The sequence below is a fragment of the Enoplosus armatus genome, chromosome 19, assembly GCF_043641665.1.
Source record: "Enoplosus armatus isolate fEnoArm2 chromosome 19, fEnoArm2.hap1, whole genome shotgun sequence".
Lineage (NCBI taxonomy): Eukaryota > Metazoa > Chordata > Actinopteri > Centrarchiformes > Enoplosidae > Enoplosus > Enoplosus armatus.
Window position 1 is genome coordinate 12,616,101 of NC_092198.1, and position 17,366 is coordinate 12,633,466.

At 40.8% G+C, this 17,366-nt stretch overlaps 2 protein-coding genes across 2 annotated transcripts in view; both read left to right on the top strand.

Annotated features, from left to right (window-relative positions):
* Positions 1 to 1,602: 1,602 nt before the first annotated feature.
* On the top strand, positions 1,603 to 14,580 carry rab32a (RAB32a, member RAS oncogene family). Its single transcript, XM_070925602.1, has 3 exons — positions 1,603 to 1,928; positions 11,188 to 11,465; positions 13,339 to 14,580. Exons 1-3 carry the CDS (start codon positions 1,715 to 1,717, stop codon positions 13,486 to 13,488), a joined length of 642 nt encoding a protein of 213 aa, XP_070781703.1. The 5' UTR covers positions 1,603 to 1,714; the 3' UTR covers positions 13,489 to 14,580.
* Positions 14,581 to 16,618: 2,038 nt separating this feature from the next.
* adgb (androglobin) overlaps positions 16,619 to 17,366 on the top strand; it is a 39,701-nt gene continuing 38,953 nt past the window's right edge. The window contains exons 1-2 of the mRNA XM_070926212.1: positions 16,619 to 16,680; positions 17,197 to 17,356. Of these exons, the coding sequence (XP_070782313.1) occupies positions 16,619 to 16,680; positions 17,197 to 17,356 (222 nt within the window). The remainder of the gene's footprint in view (positions 16,681 to 17,196; positions 17,357 to 17,366) is intronic.

The window sequence follows — 17,366 nt, forward strand, 5'->3', positions numbered from 1 at the left end:
CGCTGTATGATACATGATATGGATATAATGTGCCAATCAACGTTGTTATCAACCTACATCCCTGATTTTTACGATGTAGCTGATGCCGGTTAGCGTGATTGTAGATGGCGATGTTGTTTGTTCAGTTTACACTCAATCATAACCCTGAGAACAAGTTTTATGAGTGTGGGGCTACTTTTGCTTTCCACGCCGTGTTGATATTTCTCATGTTTTCTGAGTTTGCTGTGTCATTGTAATGGAAAAACACAGTACTTGTACAAGTTCTCAAAGTTTGTAATACTGTTAAGCCATCTCTTGTTTTTCACACAGGTGGTATGTTTGTAATACTGATAAATGTTTCTATATTTAGAATGTCAACAGAAAAAAAAAAAGTTTATACATTTTGAAGCTGTCCTCAGATACTTGTCAAGGAGCAGTGTGTTTGGTTTTGGGGTAACTTTTAAGCTAACTTGAGTGGACTGTATCCTCTTGAAAATATTCAGTTGTAAAAGTAACCAATGATTAGTTGCTTCTTGTAATGAGATTCTACATGTTTCAATTTTGCTTCAATCTTGCATTATGAACTTAAGTAGTTTACTTGAGGTTAAGTTTCTTAGTTCTTTATCTATAAGAATGCAAATTATTTCAAAGTACAAGCCTATACAGTACATAGTGCAATTGTATTGTATTTCCAAATGTTTTTAGTCTATTATAGTGTAAGTTGTTAAATGATTTTAACCAATTGTAAAATATACGAGGGTGCCACCTGTTTAACACTGTCAAATTTAGAATGAAATAGGACTTTATGTTTTGGGCAAGCTGAACAAAGCTGTAAAATAAAAAATATTTATATTAAGAAGACTGATTTCTGCCTACAATAGCCTGAAAACTGGGTTGTCATTAAGTTGATCAATATTAGTTTAGATCAGTGTTTCCAAAACAGAGTTTGGGGGCAATCTGGGATCCTGAGGAGGTTTTCAAGGCATCTAGTCAAAAATGTGTTTACTTCACTTGGATGTATGTGCAGTTTGACACTAAAAGGCTTTTTTCACATTCATCAGCTGAGGGAGGAAAAACACGTACATACATGATGAGCCAATCCTGGCCCAGTATTCAACTTACAGTGTTCGACGTGGAAACTTGAGAGATCTTGTGTTCAGCCGATAAACTTTTGAAATGAAAAACATTTGCATATTCATAGATTCTGGATTTTGGATCTGGATTGGAGTAGTTGTGTGTGTGTGTTTTTTTTTTTAAATGTTTAACTAGTTAATTGGACTTTTTCTTTCAGGAAAAAAATCTCAGACACAAATAATTATGCAAAGCAGAGAGAGCAATTATATCTAAAAAAAAAAGTGTCTTTGGTTGATGGTTACTTGATTGTTATGACACTTCACATGAAAAAGTTTTTCGGTTTGAGTTTGAATGGGGAACAAGACATGACTGTGTTAACATGAAAAGCTTACTGTAACCGCAGCAACACGAGGAAGCTTGAACATATGTCAAGTGTCCCTTACATTTCCGGGTCCTATGACTTATCAGGTGGTTGCTGAGTAGCACCAGGAGGAGGAGGAGGAGGAGGAGAAAAGGGGGAGACAAATGTACTTTCGGTCGCATCTGGCCCGCAGCCCTCTGACCAGCCCAGTCCATCGCAGCCCCTCGCAGGAAGACTACATGAGCGAGAAAGCAGAAGCTGTCTGAGTTTAGAGAAAAGTTGTCAGTAGTCAGTCTCAGCATGGCCGGGGGCTCGGTGTCTGAGTGTAAGGAGTACTTGTTCAAAGTGCTGGTTATCGGGGAATTAGGCGTCGGGAAAACCAGCATCATCAAACGCTACGTGCACCAGCTTTTCTCGCAGCACTACAGGGCGACGATCGGGGTCGACTTTGCACTCAAAGTCATCAACTGGGACAGCAAAACGCTGGTCAGGCTACAGCTGTGGGACATCGCAGGTAAGGAAACGCCCGTTGGCTTCTAACAGTGGGAATCAGAGGGTGTCAAGCTCAACTTTCGTGTGCGACACAAAGGGAAGTTTCACTTTCACAGCTCGAGAGCTATCTCCCAATGTGTTGAAATGTCCTGGTGAACTTTAACTCGTCGTGGCTACAAGTTTAATGTTCAACCAGACACAAAATACCCACACGATTTTATAGGGATGTCATGTGAAACTTCTCCCAGGATCTCAGAGAAACTTCCTGCAGCACAGACCGGTTGATCATGTCTTCCGCTTGTCTTTTTTCCACTTTATGATCACGGCAGCTCATAATTGTCAGAGGAATGTAGGTCACGTTGTTATTACCGACTGAGCGCCGCCCCCCTCAACCCAAACTCACCATAATAGTAATATTTCCTCTTGGGAGTAAAACTGTGTTTATGGATTCACTAAGTGACTGTATTGGCTCTTATCTTTATTCCATGCTGTTGTTCATTTTGCCCTGTCACTGTAATATTCTTCAAATGTCCCCAGTCCCATGTGATCCTTCTGTATTTCTGAGAGGATTTCAGTAAACTTGGCACACACACCGACCTGTGCATTCCAGCAGCTTGGGTAAGCAAGCCGAAGAGAAATCAGAGCAGTGTAAACAAAAGTTTCCCACATGCAGGCAGCCCTGCTCAAACTCACACTTGTTTGTCATCACCGGGCACACAAAAGAAATATCACACTGTAAAACAAGAGGAGTCTGAGAATGACACGCTTGAACGGACAGGTGAGAGAGAGAGGAAGTGAGCAGAAGATGACTAACTTTGAAATCACAAAGTGTCGACCAAGCTGACGGACAGGGTGAATCTTCATAGCCAGAAATACATCTCAGATCAGGGCTTGTGAAACTGCTTTGCCACATATACTGTAACGCATACAGCCAATTTATGGTGGATATTTTTATGTTAAGTGTAATGAGATCACATGGCTTCAGGGCCCCGTGTGTGTGGGTGGGGGTCTTCTGTCATGAAAAAGCCAACAGTTATATCTGTGTGCTTTTTGTTCTTATGCTCTTGGTGACCTGAGTTTTGGACATTTATTTAGCAATGTTCCTGTAGTTATAGATGGCAGCAACATTATTTCAAAAATTATTAATTGTACTGTCCGTTCAATCAACAACAACAACAACAATCCTGATCTCACCTCTGCAGAGGAACAGCAGGAGCAGTTCATCATTCTCTGAGAGGGTGGCGTTCGAGAAAAGGGAGTGTGGCTCAGTGACGGTTCGCGTGTAAAGAATATGTTTACGCCGTTCATGAAGATAAAAAGAAAACAGGGCACCAGCTAATGGGTGTGGAGATGGATAAACCAATTTTTTTTTTCCCAAAAATATTCATGATGGTTGGAAAAATCACCATGTGCAAGTGATTTAGCATGCACCACAGAGAATAGGGATTGTTTCTAGTACATGCTGTTCTGAGAGTCTTGGCCCAAAAGTGGCAGTTATAGCTTCTCATCATCTGGCCTTGCGGTAAAATGTTTTATTGCCTGAGTAGTTTGTGAGACTTTGATTCTACGCTGTAGAATCTGCAGCAGCTATGGGTCATATCCATTCTGTGTGTATACAGTATGTAAGCGCTGATTGAAGACATTAAAGTACATTGAAAGCGTCACTGTACGTCTCCTGTCCATGCTGGCTGCTGTCAGGGACTGTGTCTCCTTCCCGAGCTGCAGTGGAGGGACTGTAACAAAAAGAGGGAGTTTTGCACTAACAGGACCGTCACTTACTCTGCCTCTAGATATGTTCTATTCATACATCTGAACACCGCCGTGGTTGAGCAGGTCCATCCTCTCCCTCAATCAAACAAACCTCATATGCTGAGACAGATCGGGACAGATGGTTAGAAGCTGCTGTTTTTATATTTATTTCATCGCTTACAGCAGTGATAGAAAAGAGGTGGACAGTGTGTGTGTGTGTGTGTGTGGAGGGAGGGGGGTAGGGGGTGGTGGGGGGGTTGGTCGTCACAACAACTTGCATGTCTGTCACAGACATCGTGGGTTTCACTCCCCGCTGTCGCCTGGGCCCTGGCAGCCCGAGCTCAGTGTGCAGGGGCATCTGTGACTGAGTGCCAGGGAAGGCCGTCTGCCTGTCACAGCCAGACAGCACTCGACCAGACGACCTGCGAGGGTAAATAAAAACACTGACAGACACACACACACACACACACACACACTGATATCATTCAGACAGGGGAACACACTTGCACTCATTGGGCAAACAGAAGCGTTTACATGCGCGCACGCTCTGACCAGAAAGAAAGTTTGAGGTTAGATGATACTAAAGATACTAAACCTCATTATTCACACCTACGCCAAGGCCTGGCCTGAGGACGCTCTGAGGATAAAATAAGTAACGAAACGTGGGTGTGAAAGAGTGAAAGCTGGAGGTATATTTGCCAAGTCATTATGACTAGCCATTAAGCCATTTAATCGTGCAGAAAAGGAGGAATTATCTTCTTGGCAACACTGAGGGCAACTTCGGAGTTGCGTTGTCTTTTACCAACCTTAATAATAATTACAGTCTGGGAGGAATGATAGTAATCAGAGGCTTGTGCAAGATGGGTGCACCATGGAAGATCTTACAGCTTTCCCACCCCTTTTCACCCAGAATTGCTACTCTCTCCTGGATTCGTCTAAGCCAGTGGACAGGATGATTACCACCATGGCGTATAGTGTAAAAAAGCCTGCACCTTGTAGGACCAGACATTCCTGTGGGAGCGGGAGGTCGCACATTAACAGGATGTGTGGAGTGGTTTCCATCACAGTGCTGACCCGCAGTCCTGTCAGGAAAACCCAATTTTACATTGACACCTGACTCTTACAAGATAAACGCCTCTTTTCCACCAGGTTTCAAAACTTTCTGTGGTCATTATATAACTTATTCTGACTTTTGTCTTGGCTTTAGAGTAAAATACTGGATGCTTTTACTGTTCACACTTAGGCTGTAATCAATTGTTTGATCTATAGTCCATAATAGTGAGAAAAAAGTTAGACATTCCTGTCACACCTTCCCCAAGGTGACATATTCAAATTGCTTGTCTGTCTGACCGACACTCCAAAACCTAATGATATTCAGTTTACTGTCGCATGAGACAAGAAACAACGCCATTTCGTCACAAATGAGAAAGTGAAACTAGGTAATGTTTTGCTTGAACAAATACCTAAACGATTAACTGGTTATCAAAGTTGTTGCTGATTAATTTCCTGTCAATTATCTAATAAATGAATAAACTAATTGTTTCAGTGCTGGTAATCCTAATCGCTGCCAAGCAATTTAGCAAGCAATTGGAACTATGTATACTAAAGGTGGCACAGAGACCTTTTCAAGCACCCAGTGTGACAAACGATCGGCACCACCATTGAAGGAGCAATGGTTAATGTCTACAAAGAGTACTGAGTGAACTACAAACAGCAGAAAGCACCATATATAGATGGGCGACACATTTAAAGGAAAACCCAACATAGAGCATCTTAGTGAGGGCAGTAAGTGAGAACACCATTCTTCCAAAAGATGTTCCCTCATTTGATGATGATGATGGTGTTTAACACTTAACTCAATTTAGTGCCCTTTTACAGAAGCATCTGGATTTGTTATGTTTCTCCTTCATTTATTTCCTTTCATTTGACACCCACCAGTATATGTAACAAGGGCATGGTGCCTTCTGCTTGACACCAACGCTGTGCATGAAGGAGCTCCTTTAGTGGTTAAGTCCATTTGACCTTCTCCTGCTTGGTCACTCCACTTTACTCTGACAGTATCCCTGTTAAAGTTGGTGCATTGTTCATTGTTAGTCGTAGTAATTATATGCAATATGAAATGTTTTACTGCTCACATTTGTGACTTTTTCTATATCCTTGCTACCCTGCTACAATTATATTTTATGGTCATATTTACTACCAATAGTGATTAAAGACCAAGAAACATTTCCTTGCCTGAAGTTGGTGAATAGTATAAATGGGTCACATGTAATAATGCTACTTAAAATTCTACAACAAATATTATCGTTTTGAGCTAAATTCCTACAACCTTGTGCCAAGGCTTTATATTGATCAGCCCCCACCAACACTTCAGTTGAAGGTGAGGGGGAAACGAGGGTAATACCACGTAAAGGTTGGGGATTTACCCTTAAACTCAAAGATTCTGTTCTGTGCTGAAGGCCATTGTAAGCTGTAGTAAGTCACCACTCACATGCTGCTCAGTGGAATGTGAAAGTGCCAGTCATGTGTTGTTCACAGTCTCCCTGTTAAAGCTCGTGCTGAAGGCAACCTTAAAGACTGGACCCTGTGCTGTCTTTATTTTAGTTGTTGGGAGGGCGTGTGGGGAAGTTTCACAGCCAGTTGCCTCCTAACAACAGACGGAGACTTCTGCTGTTGCTACTGCCATGTCTGGCTTGGACAGTTTCTATGGTAACCCACCCACAGGATAGCGATATGTACGACCGTAGAGGAAACCGGGGTTGCTAGGGCTATGGATAATGATGAGACTTTTTTTCTGTTTCTCCCACACAACAAACAAAGATGATACGGCGGCTGTAACTAAACCCTGTCTCTTTTCATCAAGTAGTCCTGTAACTGCAGATTTCACGTGTTCATACCCTGAATGCCTACTTGCACTTGAGGTCATGCACCAGTACTGATCAGTGTGGTAGACTGAACTGAAATATCTGTGTGTAAAGCCTTTGGAATTCCACAATAGTTCACTGTCTCTCTTTACAGACAGATTCAGACGTACTTCTCTATAGTTAGTAGGCATGGTGAGCGTTTGAGGCAGCAGCACACGTCTTTGTTCTCTCCTGCAGTCTCATGCTCCTCTCTGACATTCAGTGGGTAAATACGCTGTTGTTCATACAGCTCGTTCCATTCCTGTGTTTTATGCTGATTGGGTTAGCAGCATATGATACTCATTGATGTTTTTGATATAGTTTTATTTGTCCTTTTTTTATTAAGAAAGTCATTTATCTTGCAGGATTATCATGAAAACATTAAAAAGAACATGCTGTCATCAGAGCAATAGAACAAGAAACCAAATACACCAGAAAAGTATAAATACCATTAAATTGACAATTAGTAATCCATCACCTTTTATTGACCTCTTGTCTGTGGAATTGCAACATCGATAGAGCTGAGCTTCCTACACAAGTCCATGACCTCTAACCTCTTCTGTGTTCTTAAAGTCAAACCTTTGCAAAAGAGAGAACATTAGAGCATTAGAGCAGGGAGGCAACAGAAACTTGGAGTGAAGAAAGAGATGAAGAAAAGACATGCTTTAAAAGAACTAGATCTACAGAGTAATGGCTGGACTAGACTCACTGATTACATTATTAACTGTGCAGTGAAAACACAAAGCAGAATATAGTTTCATTTGAAATCCCATGTTTGGCCGTTATATACCAGTAAAGGATATGTCTGCTGATATTCCATATAGATGCAACAATTAAGTAATTCATGTATTAATAGGCAACTATTTTGATAATTGAATAATTGTTTAAGTAATTTTTAAGCAAAGAATAAATTCCAGTCACTAAGTAATTAAATTACATGTGAGGATTTGATGCCTTTCTTCATCATGCATGATAGTAAACTGAATGTTGTTGGGTTTTGGACTGTTGGTTGGACAAAACAAGACATTTGCCACCGTAGTCTATGGGAAATTATAGGACATTTTTAGCTATTTTTGGACTTTATGGGCACTGCAATTTATTTTAAGTAAAATCATGACTGAAAATAGTCCCAATTATATTATTTACTCCTGTTTGAGTAATGATTGCTAAGAACTGCAGTGCCCAGCTGTTATAGGAAATGATTTGGCCTTTTACAAAAAATATAGTATATTCAGACTTGCTGGGCAAATCGTAAAGAAAGACAGGCTAAAATAGTGTCGCTTTTGGTCTTTTCATGGGATTTGTTGCAAATTACAAAACATTAAGAATATCGCCAGCCTCATCCTTTAACCACCAGCAACATGATGCACACTGACGTCAACAAAGAGTGAAGTAGCAAACATCAAATCAGTAGTAGTGCAGAATGTGCTCACGGTTGTTCTTCTGCAACAGGACCGGGTTTAGTAAGTGCAGCAGAAAGATTATCAGGACTCACTTATGACACTTGAAAGGTCAGGCATCATGAGATTTGCTGTCTTTTAATGTTAGTGACTTTTGCGCAGAACCACAGCACCTTATCGATACCCCAAATAACTCATTACTGCCTGCAGCAGCCAGGTGTGTATGTGTGAGCGTGCGTGTACGTGCACGTGTGCAGCTGCAATCGGTAATATTGATTGGTATAATCACCCCATACGAGTCTCTTCCATCCAGCCAGCTCTCTCCCGGGAGTGAGGTTAACACCCAGAGACTGGCTGTGCTTACACATCGACCCAGCAGGACTGGACGTGTCAGAAAATCAAGCGAAGTGGTGAATGTAGACAACAACGCTGTCATGGCCTCTTCAGTCCTTATTGAACAGTTTGTCCTCGGTTCCTAGAATAAATGAATGATCATACTTATTGTCAGCATTAATGAACTTCTTTGCAAATTCAATACAAGAGTCAGAAGATATGAGTTAAAGACTGCATAAAGCACACACTGACATGCTTTTTTTTGGGCAAGTCAATGTGTGCTGGGCAACCTTGCAGTTCGGCACTTTATATAAACCAGTTCCTAGTCCAAGGTGATCTGGCAAAAAAGACATTTTCAGACATTGTCCCACCGCTCGTCCATGTTTTCACTGAAGTCATTTTTGGATGTTATGAAAGTAGGCACATAATAATGGGTCTGCTCATCTGTCCTTGTTGCTCTGTCCATTGGTGAAGATTGAGTTTCTTTCATTTAGCTGAATAAAATATGGTATATTGTGTTCTTTAGCAGCTTTCTGAGACATTTCTGCCTCTTTTCTCCTGCATCTTTATCGACTAATAATACAGCTGAAAACATTTTAGTTTCCCTCTGTGGTCAATACTGTTCAGTCACTCCATTTTGGCTGAACATTATGTTGGGCTCTGTCAGTGCCTTGAAAATGATTAAGCCAGTTATTTCTTTCTATATATTCTGTATTCTATATATGCCTTTACCTCCACTCTGCTGGATGTATGCGCTCTACGAGGCCTGGAAATGAAAGCCTTATTACAGTCTATCGGCTCTTTATCCCACTGTGTCGTGTCTCTGGTGAATTCACCTGGGGTTATATCGCTAAAATTAGACTCTCAATTATGAGCAATTACCGTCAGGCCTGTGGGCCCCACAGTGTATTCACTCTCTCGCTCACACCCGCACTGCGCCACGCTACTCCAGTTGCTCGCGTGGTTGGGTAAGTACCTACAGTAAAGTGAAAGTATACTGGGAGAAGCTGTGCTCACGCTTCCTCTTTCCTTTTCTTGGTTAATTTTCTATTTTGTAACTCAGCTCTAGTAGAGGCCGTTAACTGTCTAATACGCTGTACAATTACGCTTGCCCTGTAGGCTTTCTTAAATTTGAGCAGTGTAGCAAAAATATATGTTAAATCCATCAAATGCTACCTCAAGTCATTGGAAACCTGATATAACTGCAGAGACTGAATCTAAAAAATAAGTTAAATGAGCAGGTGCTTTCAAGGCAAGGTCTGTGAGTCAATGTAAAGAAATGATAGCCCTACCAGCAAAAATCAAAACACATGATTGTAATAACTAAATCTATGTTTTTGGATGCAGTTATAGGTGTGTTTACATCAGAAAACTAAGAGACTTATATTTATAGAGAGAGATATTTCTAGTTTACACAAAATGCTGATTTTCAAGTATATATCTGTACCAAATGAATTCGTGTTCACATGAATATACCTCAGTAGTTTAACAGACTTTTAACCATGTTAAGCTCATGTTTGGGAGGGTGAGTTACAATATAACAGATTTTTGCATACAAAAACTCAAAAAGAGGAACCATATTTGAAAGCTTATGCAAGATCACGTGCTTGTGCGTTTGTGTGTGTTCAATGTTTTATGTGAAGGAAAAAAAACACTGCCGTCTTCAAAAGAGTAAATCCAACCATAATCCTCCATCTAACTTTGAATGTAAAACAGCTTTTATTGCATCTGGACAGAGTTCTGTCTCTGAACTGTGTGAAACATATAGGATGTTATTTTAACCACATGCTCCTGGAATGAAAACGATTCCCTATTTTGAAGGATCTCCACAACGTTCTGTCTGAAAATGTTGTCATTCTGCATTTACAACCCAGACTGCCTTAAATCACAGATTATGATCACAGCTGTAGCCTGTTGGTGCTTGCAGCATCAACACACCTAACCGTCTAGACGACAGGTTCAATGACTGCTTCATATAATTACGTACGTAAATAAACCGATCTGAGGCAGAAATCAAGGGATGATTAGATCAGTATGCTTGAAAGTGTGACGTCGGCCAGAGATGCCTTTCTCCAGTTCAAATGCTGATCATAGATTCACTTCCCCTCCAATGAGGTGAATGCACTGTACGCCTCAGTGCACTCACTGCTCAGGGGAAGTGATGTGGGCCGACTTGAAGGTGTGTTAGAGCGCTGTTCCTGTAATTATTTCTCACCTTATTTTTTCATGATGTGGTGGCATCTAAAAAAGATTCAAATGCACTTCAAATACAAAATAAAAATGAAGAATACAACAAAACAAATTCAAAATAAATCAAATAGTAGATTCATTGCATCTGTGCTCAGCAGAAGAGTATGGATTCTCTTCAGTGGATGATGGATTATGTGAATACAATCCATAGATTTAAGAGAGGAATAAAACAAACCCTGAAAGTGGTCCGGTTGTGTTTTTAGTAGAGGCCTTCTCAGATTGATGGTGACACCACATATCCTGCTGGTAATTCCCCTTGCTTTGCCTTTGTGGAATATCATCTCAGATTTTCTCAGGGAATGACTACAGAGAATGGGCTTATTATTATGGCAGATTATTTCTGCCATTCTCTGTGGAGGAAAAGTAGGTCAAATAAGAACCATCTCTATCCTCATCATTTTATTTTGGCCACATTTAGAGGAGGAATATTGTTGAGCTTTCACTGAGTTGTGACAAAATGGATAGAGAATCGGGGTTAGACCTTTGGTTTCATCCTTAAGATACTGTTTTAGTATTTTGGTTCAGATGTTTAATCACATCCACATGTTTTTAATCTTTCACAAACCCAAAACCCTATTACTCATCTAGCTTGTAGCTGCTTTGTAAAAATGCAAATAGTCCAGTATATTCTTTTCCTTTCCTCCAGGTCAGGAACGATTTGGGAACATGACGCGAGTGTACTACAAAGAGGCCGTGGGGGCATTCGTGGTGTTCGATGTGACCAGGGGCTCCACGTTTGAGGCAGTGTCTAAGTGGAAGCATGACCTGGACAGCAAGGTGAAGCTGGCTAATGGCAACCCCATCCCCTCAGTGCTGCTTGCCAATAAATGCGACCAGAAGAAAGAGAGCTCCAACAACACGGCCCTAATGGACAATTTCTGCAAAGAGACTGGCTTTCTGGGCTGGTTTGAAACCTCAGCTAAGGTGAGAGATCAACACATTAGACGGAGAAGCTATTAATCACGCATACAGGATGCATAAAATAGATCCATGCACTTTTACATACATTCCTATCTATATCTGTTTAACAGGCTTCTTTTCAAAATACTCTCCTGATGTTTCTTTATCTTTTATTTCTGGTTCCTCTACACTTTAAACCAGGGTTCAGTAGCATGAAATTACCAAAGGGCTCACATTAATGCTGGCTCAAATATCTTTCATCATGGGGATACTTATTTCCTTTAAAGCTCCTTGAGTCATGGTCCAAACATAACTAGTAATGGCTTCAAATCGTATTTTACGCATGAACGTGACTGTGTTCGTGGCAAATCAGATGTGATAAGAGCTTTGAAATGCCCACAAAGCTGAGTCAAAATCGGTTTTTTTTTTTTTTTTTAAAAGCCACCTTTATTGAGAAGACATTTTGCCATTTTGTTGAATGGCTTCTTCACTTCTCATGGCAGAAAGGAAATCCTCAGACGTTTATCCTGCGGGGACGTCAGGCCCCTTCTGAATGGTGTAATCGCACTGTGGCCATTGTGAAATAGTTACATGTAGTAACTGTTTTTGTTCAACACTCAGGCACTCGCTCAGCAGTTGTTCACATGAGCATTTTTTATTCAGAATGTAGTGTTAAGTAGTTTGTAGATAATTAGTATAAGAGTAAAGTTGAGACTAGAATGAGAGCTCCAATATTTCTTAAAATTTTGAAACTTTGAGAACTGATACGACTGTAGTTTTGTGACAGGAAAGTTGTGATTTCTTTTATTCTGCTGTCTTTGCCATTCATGCACAACATCTACTGACATTTATCTCTCCAACCAGTGAAAAGACTTGTTGGACAGCTGGTGTGATATGGTATCACATGACGTTGATTGATGTTGCAGCCCAGAGCTGTGAGGGCTCTGAGGTAGTAGAGATAGTGTCTTGTAGAGAGTTAAAATCGTACAAGTACCTCAAAATAGTACAATACTTGAGTAAATCCACTTACTTGACTAACTTAGTCTCGTCCTACTACCATAACCATAACATACCATAACCACCTTTTGTACTTCCATGTTGAGGAATGCATTGATGAGTTTTTGGCAGTCAGAGTAAACTTTATTAACTCATTCCAAATAACCTCAGGCCCTGCAGCTGTGTCACGTGCTGTGTCATGTGAAGTCTGTGTGTGTGTGTGTGTGGGGTGTGTAGTCAACGACTAATATCTAATTAGGTTTGTCTGGTTCTGATTGGTGCATGCCTTCTACTCATTGAACAATCATACATGTTTAGAAGTACTCATAATCATGTGATTGTATTCACATTCACTTCCAATTAATCATGAAACTCATAGGTTTTAACAATACATTTGGGTAAATAATATACCGTGTTGCTTCTTCATTGCTAATGTAATTATTGCCTTTTTTTAATACAAGCAATGTTTTTAATATAACTTAACCTCTGTTTGCTTTTACCCAAAGATGCCCAAATCTCTTTGCAAACATCTCTCTTACTGTACAGTGTGGAGACAGCCCATTAATATTCATTACCTCTTCAACTCACGGGATGACAACTTTTTGCCACAGTGTGAAGGACAAAAGCAAAGATTTTTACCTGGTCTCTGCCGGCCTCGGATTGGCCTTTCTAGAAACAGTCTCTTGCAGGCTGGATCATATAAAAGGGTTTAGTGAACTTCCGAAGCCATTCTGAAAAGAAGCATAAAGGCCTGTGATTCCTGCTACTGAACGTAGTTTGCTGTGAGCACTGACGGGCAAGCCGAAGCAAGGAAAAGGACTAGTGTCTGCATTGTCACTGAGGTGTAAATGTAGAATATTTTATCACCACTCTGACATACTGCTTTGACCTTTTTTTCTAGGACAACATCAACGTGGACGATGCAGCACGTTTCCTGGTAGAGAATATCTTGGCTAACGACAAAGGCTTGCCATATGAGGAGAGCAACGGAGACCGGATCAAACTGGACCAGGAGACTGTGGCTGCTGAGAGCAAGTCAGGCTGCTGCTAACGCTCAGTCCATTCACATTAGCCATCCGCCTCCCTTTGGCAGGGTCCAACCCGTTCACCCAGCCGGTGGCTCTCAGCCCTCTGCTGCAGCCTCTCTGAGGAATATGAATTTTTGGGGTCTTCAATGCTCCAGGATCTTCTCCTCCCTGCACTGATGTCCATTTGACCTGCACATCCAAGTTTCTCATTGTAGCTTTCCCTAGGCCAGAATAGAAGCCAAATTTTATCTTGATGTTGTCACTGCCTTTTACCAGGCTGTTTCCTTCTTTGTCCCACACGTCTAAACCACAGCATCTTTATTATTGTGTTTGTCTCACCACATATTTCCCTGATTGTGTATTCCACCACCAACTTTGAACCCCTCCCTGCTGCACCCCCGTTGCCTCACAGCCCCTGAAGCCGTGGACTATACCACTCCTGAGACGGGGTGCAAACCAAGCAGAAAGTCGAGAAACACCAACTAGAAAACAACCTGTAGCCTCTTAATTTCTGTCATTTTGGTCTGCTCTCTCTCAGTATCCTCGTCATTCATCTGTGAACTAAGACACTGTATTTCTTCAGTTAGCATAGATAATGCTCCATAAACCATATATTTTACAGCACACTCATGTTTGTGTATCCAGCTCTTCTTTAGACTACTGTGTAAAAAGTATTGAATGAATTGTTGTCTTTGTGCCATATTTTCCCTGAAATAATACAGTTTTTGTTATGTTAATTAGAGGGGAACACTTTTTGTTGTTCGCTTTTACATGGACCCAGATGAACAATACAGTATTCTAGAAAAAAAACTCTAACAACAATATTATATGAGATACTGAGAAATCTTTGTTTGATTGTCTTTCCACTGGTGTGATCTGATTTACAGTATGTATTTTTTATAATGTGTTGGGTCATGCATTTTGCAACTGGTGAGATGTCATAAAAACAGAATCTGACAAAGGACCGCACTCTCTTGTACATAGGGATGGTAATCTGTTCAAGTGTTCAGATGAAATATGAAGGATTTTTTTAAAAAACATGCAGTTGAGATTAAGTTTACATGTGATATACTTTAAATCTACAGGACCAAAATAGAATAAACATTTTAACAGGTTTGTGTTGCCTACTAGTGATTAGACTGATCAAATGTATTTATCTATCTCATGGATTAAATGTTATTTTGTATTTATATATGGAATGACAAAGCACTGGGGCAATGCCCGACATGCTCCAAATCATTCATAATTCATTCAGTCGTATAACCTGCTGATAGAAAATCTTGCGAATGAATAAATGAGGTCTGCACCATATATTTAAAGGACCAGTGTAGGAGGATCTATTGGCTGAAATGGAACATAATATTCATAATTATGTTCTCACTAGTGTATAATCACCTGAAACTCAGAATCGCTGTGTTTTCGTTAGCTTAGAATGAGCCCTTCACAGCTACGTAGGGAGCGGGTCCTTTCCAATGGAGACCGCCAGGTTGCACCGCCATGTTTCCACAGAAGCCCGGAATGGACAAACCAAACACTGGCTCTAGAGATGGCCTTTTGCGTTTTTATGTTGAAGTGGCAGCTTGAATTTGGTGGCGCGAATGGTGAGTGGCGCACCTGAAGGCCACCGTAGGTTCGCCTACGTGCTTGGAAATGGAGGGGTGAGGGGAAGGGTATTCAGTTGGCTGCAATCTGCAACCTCACAGCTAGATGCCACTAAATCCTACACACTGGTCCTTTAAAGCACAGTAATTGGCTCAAACATAGTATAAATATTTAGTTTCACTGCTTAGATTTTACGGTTTGTTCGTTTGTACGAAATCAGATTATAAAATTCAGTGTTTTTTACTGGCACATAGACATCTTGGATCAAGACAGCTGAGCTGGGATTATTCTCATACACATTTCTTATTAGCATACTGTATAAGCAATAACGCCTGGTGCAAGTGATTACATGTTCTTGGGACTTACAACTAAAGTGGCAGCAAGTTGGTATTGCCATACAGCAGAACTGCTGCAATAGACATCACTCCGACTGCACTCGAAGAACGATCGAGAGGCAACATTGATTATTTTTAAAAGCAGGCCTACGTATTAGTTGACCTAATGAAAAGCACAGATTAATGGCTAATAATGAGGTCAATGGCCATATTAAGGCTCACACAAAATTTTACTTCCACAGCCTCAACAGTCTAGATTCATAATCTAGCAAATGGCTTACAAAATGTGTGTATGTATATAAAATGTTTGAGAAAACACTTTACCTATAGTGTTAAGTTTCCCTCAAAGAAACTCAGCACAATGGACTGTGGATAAAACTGTATGTGTGAAAAGTACAACTCAGACTGTGTGTGTGTGTGTGTGTGTGTGTGTGTGTGTGTGTGAGAGAGAGAGAGAGAGAGAGAGAGACAGGACCATGTGACTCCACTCATGGAACAGTGTGTGATAGTCATCAGACACTGTGCTCTCAACACTACAGCCTGTGCTCTTCCACACACCTAATTGTTACCAGAGCAGGAATGCAATGGAGGCATGCCAGTTGTGTTGTGTGCAAGCATTACAGCATTCTTTCATTCAAGGCCAATACTGCAACCCACATCACGTCATTAAAACATTTCAGAGGAAGTTAGAACCTTGACAGCATATTGATGTATTGCTTTTTGTTTTTATCTCTGAGTGTATTTCTGTGTTTCCGTGTGAGTGGTGCTACAATCCTAAGGTTTCTGTAAGCCACATGTGCATCACATGGGGACAGACTTGAGGCAATACAATGCAATTCAATACCAAGGCCTTCAGGAAAATTATGCCTGTGATACCATTAATGTTAAACTTATATCAAGATGGTACAAGAAAGGTATTGATTCGACTCAATTTGAGGCTATATTTTGTCTATTAAAAGTTGTTTCTAATGCTTTGTCAGTTTATATATAGGGCAATAAGGCCAGATGTTTAATTTATTGAATTTAGAGGAAAATCTGCCCATACCTCACTATGGTAACAAGTGATGCAACAGTTCCAGACCCCGCCCGTTAAAGCTCCATTGCTTAGCAACGCCTAAACTTTCAAGAGCAGAGACACAACTAAACGCCTCCGGCAGGTTACTTCACTTGTTCGGTCCTTGGTCACCTAGCATGCAGATTCATCACACCAAGTGCAATGTCCAAAGCACAGACAAAGAAAGAGGAGTCCTCCTCCCGTAAGGCCGACCCACAAACAAAGTAAGTTTGGTTAACGTCGGCAATTAGCGTTAATTAAGGCCAGTTGTAACCTTAGTTAGCATTAACGTTAGCGTTAGCTACGTAGCGTTATCATCAAAATTCACTTGCTAGCATTCAGGACGCTTGCTCATAAGTTAATAACAGACACGACATCATACTTTAACTGTGTCTGGTTACATTGTGTTACACTATCTATCTATCTATCTATCTATCTATCTATCTATCTATCTATCTATCTATCTGTCTGTTGCTGTAAATCAAAAGCCTAGCAGCCACTTGAGAAGATATATACATCACACTTGGCATGTGTGCAAATCCCCCAGTCTGTGAGCATCACAACGAAAACAGCCAGCATTATGAGCTGCTATCACTTTCGCTATAAGAGGGTAAACAGGCATTTGGTGGGTTTACTCTAGACTGAATCTCTGGTACTGAGCTGGCTAATTTTGCTGCTAAATATTGACAGAAGGGAAGCCAAAAACAAATGAATTGAATAGCTATGTGTCATCATTTCAGAGCAAGGTCCCTCATAGCCAGTTCCTCTGAGAGCCTGGGAGGTGTGTGGAGATGCAGATTCCCCATTTGGCCTGAGTGGAACGATGAAGAAGTCGGCAATGAGAAATGGGACTCAAATAAACAAGCTGAAGATAGAAAGACGAAGAAGAGTCACAATGCTGTAAATAATT